This window comes from Vicia villosa, linkage group LG1, assembly GCF_029867415.1.
Source record: "Vicia villosa cultivar HV-30 ecotype Madison, WI linkage group LG1, Vvil1.0, whole genome shotgun sequence".
Taxonomy (NCBI): domain Eukaryota; kingdom Viridiplantae; phylum Streptophyta; class Magnoliopsida; order Fabales; family Fabaceae; genus Vicia; species Vicia villosa.
The window spans coordinates 57,495,258-57,506,520 of record NC_081180.1 but is presented as its reverse complement, the minus strand read 5'-3'; the positions used below and the strand labels follow the sequence as shown (position 1 = coordinate 57,506,520).

The window sequence follows — 11,263 nt, the reverse complement described above, 5'->3', positions numbered from 1 at the left end:
TTCTTAAAAATGATCAGTGTTTTAAAAATGGGATCGGACATTAAACTGATGAAAGTACTGAGTCACTAGTTTATTGGTCGAACCACCGAGTTGCTAGTCGAACCGCGTGACTAAACCGGGTTAAATTGAATAACTCGGTTGAATAGACCGGTCGTTATAACAAAATTATAAAGGTATAAAATCTGTCGAATCGGATGATTCAGTCTCTACAAAATATAACTAGCACTTAAATTTTTTGAAAATATCATACTATAAATAAATTCACAAGTTTATAGTTTAAATTCAAATTTTATAGGCATCACACATAATAAAATAGAACATAATTATAAAATATAATTACAAACGAAAGTTTAATCGCAATATAATCTAATTGAATAATTTATAACAAAACAATTCCATTGTCTATTAAATTTAATTAGAATAAAAAAAATTGTTTTAATGTTGGGATCTCCTTCTTCAATATCATAATTATCGGTAACAAAATCAACCGCATCTGAAACAATTTTTTTATTTTTAATTTTTTATTTATTTTTTATTTTAATTTTTCATTAAAATAGTCAAAAAGACATTGTTTTAATTTTTTAAAATAAAAAAAATTAAGAAATGCATTTAAACCGCCGGTTCACAAAAACCGCCGGTTTTCCCGGTTTTAGCAGTTTACACCGGTTTTAACCGATTCACATCGGTTCAAAGACATTCTCAATCCAGCTATTGAACCAGACCGGTTACCTGGCTGGTTCCCGGTTCGATCGGTCCGACCGGCCGGTCTGGTTTTTAAAACACTGAAAATGATTGTTTATTTCTTCAACTGATTACACCAACGAAGAAATTTTGTCTCTTATTTGTGAATTTCTTTTAATTCATTTTAAAAGAGTAAAGAATTTTTACACTATTAACTAATCAGAGACGTGTATCTAAGCAAAAATCTGTTTGTTTCAGCTTTAAAAAATAATTTTTTTTTGTATTTTTTAAAATATTACAAGTTTTTTGTATTTGTTTTTTTTTTAAATAAAACACTAATTTTGACATCGTATAACATAAGTATATATTATTGAAGACCAAAACCTAGTCAAAATCCCAATATTTTGAAAAAATTGTATTTCAAAAATGATTTTTATGAAAATCTATTTGAAAAAGCTTAAAAATTAAGTGATTTTTTGAAATTTTGATATCCAATTTTTTTCCATAAATAGATGAAATACCTAAAATCACATTTTATGAATAACTATTCAAACCAAATTTTCATTTGAAGTTTTTATAAAAAATTTCTTTGTAAAATTTTTTTACACAAAATTATATAATAATATAAAAATCATTTTTACAAAAAGCAAAACAAACGGCCCTAAATCACATCTTTAATTTAAAAGTACTAATATGACATGGTAGAATATGGTAGTTATATTGGATAATAGTGTAAAATTAGTTTACACCGAGAATGCACTATCTTTAACCCCTAAAAGAGAAAAAAAGAAGATGCAATGACATTGTAAAGTATTTTTATAATATCAATTAATCATGGACGTGTATTCAGTCAAGTCGCACTTTTAATTTAAAAATGTTGATATGATATGATAGAATGTTATAATTCTATTAGCTAATAATGTAAAATTAATTTACATTGACAGTACACTATTTTTAATCACTTAATAAAGATATTAAGTAAATTAAAAAAAAACTAAATGATTGAGAGTAAAAAAATTGTTTGATTGTTTATATATGTTTAAAATGAGATTTAAAAATATCTATAAAATATAATAGAGTACATAAAAATATTGATCATATATCACGGCCTCAACTTGTAGCTATTGTGTTGTGAGTTTTTGAGCCATGGTTGGATATATTTGGCATCTAATAGTTGACCTTTCTTTCTTTATTGCAGAATCAACTATCTACCCAATACTATTATGTTGCCCAATCTTACTAATATACCCTTCCTTCAATTTTTTTTTTTACACTAACAAAAGGCTATCTAAGTAATTAACAAAATAAATATTACTCAATGCCATTTGTGTGCTTCTCATTGGTCCTTTGAAAATTATCCCTCTCTTCTTCCTCTCCTCACTTTCGTTCTCTCTCTCATCGTCTCTTCTTCTCTTTTCCCTAAAACCCAGAATCACAAAAAAAAACAAACCCTAAACTCCTCTCTCTATTATGATTCAGATCTAGAAACATGGAAGAATGTTATCATTCCTCTCGCCGTCGCCACCATCGTGTCTTCTGTCACCTTTCTCTCTCTCTTTCTCTTTTTCTCTCTTTTTTCTCTGAAGCCCTAAAACGCCGCCACCCTTTCTGCCTCTATTATTGGTGACCACCACCTCCGATGAAAAAATCAAAGCCATTTTCGTACTATCCGTCTCATGGCCTTCCTAATGAACTGGTTAGAATTTTGTTTCGAACAACCTCGCCGTCGGATAATGTTACTCGCCGTCGACCAGTTGGTTATCTTCTGATTTTTTTTTTGTTATTGTTTCTTTTTTTCAGGCAGTTTAAGAGAAAACTGAAGACTCAAACTTCTTGCTGAAAGGTGGATTCTCTTGGACCATTTTTCGGTTGTTTGTTGTTTTTTTTGAAATAAAAGTTTCTAAAGTTGTTCTGATTAATCACCTGTTGAGTTTTTGTTCAAATCCTATTTAGATTTAGAGATAAGTTTGTATATTATATTGTGTTTTGACATCTTCCATTTTGATGGCTATTGCAGAGTTTTTAATTTATGTGTTTCGATATCGTTTCGAAAGTTCAGTTTCAATTAATATAAGTTTCGTTTCTAAAAAGTTATGAGTATGATGTATATTTGGTGGTTAGTTTAATTTGTATAAATTGCTAAAATATAGATCTTGTGAATCATTTGAGATTTATAAATATGTGTTTTGGCAGGGGAAATTCTAAAAAAGCAACAACTATATTGGAAACTACCAGACTTGGTCAGACCTGCAGTTCGAGGCAACAACTCAGTTTCGAAGTTGCTTTCAATTGGTTAGATATTGTTCTATGTATATTTTTTATCTACTATTTGTTAATGGACATTTGGTTAACAATTTTTATGTGTGATCAGAATGTAGCCCACAGATTGAGGAGGTTATACAAATTGGTGTGGTTCCGTGATTTGTTGAGTTTTTAATAAGGGAGGGTTTTCCACAGCTACAGGTTGTTATCTCCACTGGCTTATTGAATGTAATGAATGTTTACTTCATGTTCACTGTGTTGACTTTGTTAATATTATCAGTTAAGTTTTTAAGTTTTGTGTCTCTTTGTTTTTTTATGTCAGTCAAATTTTAAAGTCTTTCACTTTGCATCTCTATGCAGATTGGTATAAGTTATAACAAATGATTTTCACTATTTGGAGATGGCACCTCTTCCATCCAAAGCAAAGCGTTGCATCCTCTGTTTTGTAGAGCTCCGGGATTTGCCTCTCCGTGATGTTGGTCAGCATCCATCTTTTTAAGCATTTAGTTTTTCATGGTCTACTTTAGGGATAATTTACTAATATTTTTTTCAACTGCTGGATCACTTTATGACCTGTTTTTAGGTATTATTGGTTTCTGAGAAAACAGTAATAGGTGTGAAATTTGATTGTAACCGAGTTGTTTTCGCCGCAGATGAAAGAAGAGTCTGGCCCATGCCCAATCAATGTGGCTTGGCCAATTAGCAAGTGTCATTCCAAAGGTGGAGCAGTGTCTGAAATTTTTTTGAAGTCGCAGAATATACTTTCTGTTGGAAATCACCAGACTCCCAAGGTTGTTATAATTTCCTTTTATAATCGATATTGAAATATTATTTTCAACAATGTTAAATAGCACTTTAGTGTTGTGAAATTTGAACGGATATATTGTCCTGAAATTTAATTCAATTTAAATCAGGCGAAGAAACCGTATACCATCACTAAACAAAGGGAGAAGTGGACTGAAGAAGAGCATCAAAAGTTCATCAAGGCTTTGAAATTATATGGCTGTGGCTGGCGTCAAATTGAAGGTAAAGTTTATGAACAAAGTTTGTTGAACTAATTCAAAATAAATGAATTCCTTGTACTCAAGTTAGATATAAAGTCCTGTTAATCTTCAAGCAGAACATATAGGATCCAAAACCGCAGTTCCGATTCGAAGCCATGCTCAAAAGTTTTTCTCTAAGATTAATATATTTTAGTTTCGTAGATAATTCTCACTTATAAAATGAATATTAATATAAACATAGATTTAAACTTTATTCATTGATACTTTAATTAATAACATAATTAGCGCGAAGATTTATTTTTCAGGTTATGCGGGAACCTGATGGCAGCGCTGAAGGTCCTATTCAGCCAATTAACATACCTCCTCCTCACCCAAAGCGGAAATCTCTTCATCCATACCCTCGCAAATCAATTGAGACTTTCAAGGGACAGTCAGTCCTGAATGAATCATAAAGATCTCCATCCATTAACTTGTCCGCTGTAGATAACAACACCCAATCTCCAACCTCGGTACTATCTGCATTTGATTCGGAAGCGTAAGGGTTAGCAGCATTTTCTAAGCAGACTAACAGATGCCTTTCTCCAAACTCTTACACCACCGAGATTCACCCGGTCAGATGACTTTGCTTTGATTCTGTTATATATAGTTTCAGAATTTTGTTTCTTGTATGGTTGTTTTGTAGCTTCCAATTGTGTTGGGATTTGGATTGGGGTTAGTTCAGATGGTTGTATAGGCGTTTTAGAGGAATCACGGAATCACGATGAAAATATATTTGCCATTTTCTGATTGATTATGTATTGTGTTGTTGCAGTTATACCGGGAATGAGAAATCTTGCGTTTGACATGCTAGAGATTTTGCTGATGCTATGGATTTTGCAGTTATACCGATTATTGACGCTAAATTGTTGCAAGCACATTCTCAATTTGGTGCAGCTGGTGCTGCAGCAGTCACTGTTGCTGCTCACAGGCATTCTGCAGGCTTTTAGTATGGACTGTCAATAGATTGGGAGCTCTCAAAGAGAGATTTGCCAGAAATGCTTTGTGCCTAAGTTAGGAAGTTAAATTTTTGTTGGGTTTAGTTTTTGTTTTCTACGTCTGCTTTCATCATTGTAATTATATGTATATCATTTAATTGATTAATAAAAATATTGATTGTTCCTCTCCCTCTTTTGATGAATAAATTAGCACAAGTACAAGGAGAAACATGAAATTGTAAATAAATTCTATTCGGACACTGGTTTTAAACTCAATAGAATATGAATATTGTGATACTATGATACACTTTTGTTGTAACATGACAATAAGTGGCAATACTTAGCCATCTTAAAACGATACTGTCATTAGCTTTTTTTTTGGAATGATAATGTCAAAGTTTCCTAATGTCCAATCATTTCCATAATTGATAGTGGAGTTCAAAAATTTAAGTTTTAATTTAAGTTTTTGAAACTTTGTATCATGGATGTTTTCAAGAAAAACTCAAGGAACATGAGAACTTGCATGATAAAAATAGTGATTGAGAAAAACGAAACCATATTAGTCCCCAAAATGGATGAATTATTAGCACTTCACTGTAACTCCTTACCCACAAAAACAATAGAAATCTTTTGAATTTAAAATTTTTCTTTTTCTTTCTTTCTCAATTGGTCCTTTTTTTATTTTATTTTGTATGTTTATTTAATATAATTGAATTTTTATGATAATAAAATGTTTAATCTTACGGGTCACTATCAATACAATGTCTATTTTATTTTAATTAACAATGACCTTTATTTAAAAAGAAAATATTTATTTTAAATTTAAAAAATAAACTTATCCGTGGGTCACTAGTACCATAATACTTAATTTTTTTTTCAAGTGATCAAACTTTATTAAATGAAATATATGAACGAATTTATCTGTGCGGCTGCGTGAGTCACTATCACAATAATACTTTTTTTTTTTAAGCAATCAAGCAACCAAACCTTTTTTTATATTGTTAATTTCCATTTTTAAATACATTTTTTATCAAACTTCTTTACTTCACATTTTCGGTATCGTTCAAAAAATACGACACCACAAATAATGCACCCGTCCGACAGCACGGGTCTTTGACTAGTTCACTACTAAAAATGTTGAACGACCGGATTTAGAGATGAAATTGTTTATTCTCTGTTAAAGATAGAATCATTGACGAAATTTTAAAGATAGAGACCAAAGTTAAATTAGACTAAACAGTGATGATATTAAAAATATGAAGTTCTGTCTCCGAATATTTTTTTGTCATAAAGTCCATTTTAAATTTGTAAATTTGTAAATTAAACAAATAAATACTACTCTCTATCCTAAAATAAATGACCATAAAATAAATGACCATTTTAACAAATTATTTGCTCCAAAATAAATATCACTTTTAGTTTTCAATACAACTTTCATTTTTTTTCTTTCAATTACATTATTTAATTAATACTATTTACATCACTCCTAATTTACTATTTTCTCGCTTAACATTTATGATTATTATAATACACCAACACTGAACAATGATAAATTGTAAAATTGATATTCTCTTTTTTCATTTATCACACTTTTTCAATCTGTGTAAAATACTCAAATGCGACACTTGATTTGGAACGGAGGAAGTAGTTGGCGACAAAATTTAGAGAAGAATTTTGTTTTAACCAAAAAATAGATTATATTAATAATCAAACAAAAAGGAATACAAGAGACATAAGAGGGAAACCAAGCCAAAACCTCTTAGAAACAAAGCCTAAGCCTAGGGTTGCCCGACTTATCTAACAAGTAATCCGAGACAATATCTCTCTATGCACATCGTCATACCAAGTGAAGCTTTTGTTAATAAAACCAATATTAGCCAGGATATCAGCACAAAAATTAGCCTCTCTAAATATATGCGAGATCATAAAGTCAATTCTTAGAGTATACGCTCAACACGTAAGCCAACGAGATTTGAGAGTCCAAGACACCAAGTGAACATTCGCGAAAGCCTTCACCACTAACATACAATTTGTTTCTATCCATAACTTAGACCAATTTAATTGCTTGACCTTCTCAACTGCAATAATAACCGCCATGAATTCAGTAACAACCGGAGTTCTTGGACCGATAAACACGCTAAAACTAAGCAAATGATTAGCTTCCTCATCTCTGAATAGACCACCACAAGCATCCAACAAAGAAGAGCCCGAAGCAACACCATCTGTGTTGCACTTGATCCAACCCCGAGCTGGCGGACTCCACAACACTTCCACAGTGGATAATTGTTTACAAGGACGAATGTTAATGTCAAAAGCTTTAAGCATTGAAAAGCTACTCATAGAATCATTAGCCTTTTTTGATGTTAAGTTTCCAACCATTTTGGCTCTCAAGCAGCAATGTTAGAAATGTAGTGTTTCCAATGTGTGACTTTATTATTAAATCTGAAGTTGTTTCTAACCAGCTATATTTGAGAGAAGGAGAAGGCAAGGTTTACTTTGATAACTTCAGGAGCTTAAGGGTTCCAAGCTTCATTTAAAATCTTATGACAGTCCCCCATATTTTTGATCAAGTATGGCAATTGAAATTTTTCATAGAGCCAATTCCAAATGTTCTCTGCGAATTTGCAACTAAAGAACAAATGTTCAGTAGTTTGTGGAGATGCAACTTTGTGACAAAGAGAGCGGATAGACGGGAAGGAAAATCCACGCATATCTAAATTCTCGTCAGTGGAGATGCGATTGTGCAAAAGTCTCCAAATAATCATCGAGTGAGTCGGAGTCGTGTCCTTGTCCCAAGGGAAAAGAGCCTAATTACCATTACTAGAGGGTTTAAAGATCATATTGTAATCGTGCTTGATGGAGAGTTTCCCACCTTCCACATTTTTCAAAGCCAGTAGATCATCATAATCCAATTTAGAAACTAAATAGGGAGAAATGAAAGAAAGCAAGCTAGACAGAGCAAGGGTAATGTTGTCATGTATAGACCATGAGTGGTTGTGCCAACAACAAACAATGCATTTATTGAGACTCGAGTGAAACTTTTCAGGAATTTTATATTTGAAAGCCAAGGTTTCACTAGCCCAATTATCCATCAAAAAGTTAATTTTCCTGCCATTTCCAATAATCCAAATACAATTCTCCATCACTTTGTCAAACACATCTTTAAAGCCTTTACATAAAGAGGATTTGATGGAGTACTTGATTAGATTGCTATTTCTTTTCACTCTAGCAGTAAGAAGCTTAGACTTTCCACCAAAGGTGAATGTTTGTAACAGTGTTATAATGTTTCAATAAGATGATGCCAAGGACTCCTTCAGAAGTCTTAGTGCAACACTTATTCCAAGCCACATTCACTAGCTTTTTCTTTTCCACATTGCCACTCCAAATAAAATTTCTCATCCACTTGTCAATGCTTTTAATAATACTAGTCGGCCAATTGTATATGTTGATGCAATGCACCATCATACTATGAATAACACTCTTTACCAGCATGACTCTCCCAGCCATAGACAACATTTTAGCCTTCCAAGTAGCCAATTTGAGCTTAATATTATCTGCAAGAAAAGAGAAATGCCTAGCTTTAGGTTCACCAATAAAGATTGGAACACCTAGGTAGATAAAGGGAGGGTAATCTTTAGTAAAGCCAATTATATCTGCAAGTTAGCAGTGCCTTTCATGAGACATGCCCCCTGCATATATGATTGATTTAGAAGAATTGCATATCTGGCCAGAACACATAGCATATTCCTTCAGAAGATTGGAAATGGCTGTTAGAGATTTTATATCCCCCTGCAAAAGATCATAATGTCATCAGCAAAAAGAGTGTGGGAAAGGACTTTGCAAAGTTTATTAGCTTGTATGAGGTTAATTTGGTTAGAGTTCACAAGCTCAGTAATGCCTCTGCTTAAGACATCCTCAGCCAAGCAGAAGAGAAGGGGTGAGAGAGGATCCCCTTGCCTAAGACCATTGGAACAATTGAAGTACCCCACCTACTTACCATTGAGACCAATAGAGAGAGAAGCATAGTTGAGAAGAGTATGAATCCAAGTGCAGAATTTATGACTAAAACCAAATCCAGCTAAAGTTTTTAAAATAAAATCCCAATTAAGAGAGTCAAAATCTTTTGTAATGTCTATTTTAAGGGCAACATTCCCCCTAAATCTTTGGTTGCTAAGAAGATTTATGGCCTCAAAAGTAAGACATATACCATCTTTAATGTTTCTACCAACAATAAAGCCTTTTGCTCTAGAGAAATAATAGATGGAAGAATAGAAGATAACCTGTCAGCCAGAATTTTGGAAATAATCTTGTACTTAAAGTTTGCTATAGCACTTGTCCTATAATGACCAATGCTACTAGCATTCTTAGTCTTAGGAACCATAATAAGAGTATTAACATTAAAGTTTGGAAGAATCCATCCTTGCAAGAAGAACTGGTTAACAACATTTATAACATCTATCTTAATTATGTACCAATACTTAACATAAAAAATGCCCTAAATCCATCTGGGATAGGGGCAGAATCAATATTCAGATTATGCACAACACTATGAATTTCATCAGGGTTAGGCATTCTCAAAAGCATCACATTAGTATGATCATTAACAAGTTTAGGAATCAATCTTTGAATAAGATCAGAATCCCGCCCAACAAAGTCAGAATTAAAGAGCTTTTTGAAATGATTTTCTATGTGCTTCTATAATAGCATATGGTCAATTTCAATCTTACCATCAATAACTAAAGAGGAAATCATTTTTGTCTTTCTTTTGATTTTAGCATAAGTATGAAAGAAGTTTGTGTTTCTATCACCTTGCAAGTGCCATTTTATTCTAGATTTCTCCCTCCAAAGCTCCTTTTCCATGTTCAAAGCTTTTTCAAACTCATGTTGAGCTTTAGATTCCAAATCCTGCAAAACATCATAATAGCCAAGAATTTGTATATCTGTTTGAATCTCTTTAAGATTCCTTTCAGCAATACTAACATTGTCTTGGACATTGCCAAAAGTGAGCTTGTTCCACTCCTTAAGCCTAAACTTAAGAATCCTAAGCTTCTTATCAAGAGTGAACATGTGGAAACCATAGATCTTCACCTTCCGCACATCTTTAATAAGTCTTTCACAGTCCTCATTTAAGGTCCACGTTTTAAGAAATTTAAATTGACTCCTAAAATTAACATTATTTAGCTTAATGGTTAGCAGAAGCAGGTAATGGTCTGTTTTGGCTTTTGTTAGGGTATTACACACAACATAATTACAAGTATCTATCATAGAAAGGTTGCAAATGGCTCTGTCTAAGCATTTTTCATTTCTATGCCTACCCTTTCTCCCATTACACCAAGTAAAAAAATTACATACAATAGGGATGTGGATGAGTTGATTAAGGTGAGACCAGTTGAAGAATCCTCTATAGGAGTTTTAGCAGGTAAGTGATTGCCTTTGTATTCAGAGGCACTAACAATAGCATTAAAGTCCCCAAGGAAGGACCAAGGAATACCGTTGGGGATATTGTTTAAAGAGTTACATAAGTTTCTTCTATGATATAATTAGTGGATGCATAAATCACAGAGAAACCAAAATTAATGTTATGAAAATCAATGGTGAAAGCAATATGTTGATCATTAATTTTAACAATAGAAGGCTCAAGGTTAGAATTGCAAAAGCACCAAATATTATTTTGTCTTAATGTTATGCAAAAGCACAAAATATGTGTATAAATAACTCTGTCTCAATGGTCGTCACCCTAGGGTCAACTAATTCCATCTTTGATTTATTCCATGTTTATTTCGATCACCAAATAAATAATTAAAAAATTAAAAATTCCATCTCCTCCCTTCAAATGTTTCGGTTCACTCTTTGAATTTCAAGTTGCTTGCTTTTTCCATTTTTTGGGAAATAATATTTTATAAAACTTAAACAAAATAAATAGCTTAAAATAAGATTTATGGATACAAGAAGGGGGGGCACATATTTTGATTAAGATCTCAAGCCGTTACCTTCAAATCATATATAAAAAATATCATTCCTAATGATGCAACATCATCATAAGAGAATGATGCATTGAAAGATAAAATTCAAGTATTAACATATCAACTTCAACAAAAGACCCTTGAATAAAAAAGTATAAAATAAAAGTGAATTGATGGGAGCTGTTGAAACGATAAAGCGGAAGCAAAAAGTAAGTATTTATTTAGTTTTATCATATCGTCTTCATAGGGATTAGTGCTATTGAATTTCTTTTCAACAAGTTTATGTGTTAATGAGTTTGGGTTAAAATGGGTTAAAACTGTAAATGCGGGAATTAAATTTATTAACATAAAAAGAATTTCATTCTTCGAAAAGGATAGA

At 32.2% G+C, this 11,263-nt stretch overlaps 1 protein-coding gene and 1 long non-coding RNA gene across 4 annotated transcripts; one reads left to right on the top strand and one right to left on the bottom strand.

The window, feature by feature from the left end:
- Window positions 1-1,967: 1,967 nt before the first annotated feature.
- On the top strand, window positions 1,968-5,110 carry LOC131638673 (uncharacterized). 3 transcript variants are annotated; one of them, XR_009294742.1, is made up of 9 exons: window positions 1,968-2,377; window positions 2,482-2,524; window positions 2,875-2,973; window positions 3,053-3,144; window positions 3,304-3,422; window positions 3,597-3,734; window positions 3,858-3,969; window positions 4,233-4,558; window positions 4,759-5,110. It is a non-coding gene; the product is annotated as an uncharacterized LOC131638673 (long non-coding RNA). The 3 variants fall into 3 exon arrangements; XR_009294741.1 differs by having other exon boundaries at window positions 1,971-2,377; window positions 4,240-4,558; XR_009294739.1 differs by having other exon boundaries at window positions 1,985-2,377; window positions 4,253-4,558.
- A 1,761-nt stretch (window positions 5,111-6,871) lies between these two features.
- Window positions 6,872-7,300, bottom strand: LOC131643477 (uncharacterized). The gene has a single exon (XM_058913704.1). It carries the CDS (start codon window positions 7,298-7,300, stop codon window positions 6,872-6,874), a length of 429 nt encoding a protein of 142 aa, XP_058769687.1.
- Window positions 7,301-11,263: the final 3,963 nt, after the last annotated feature.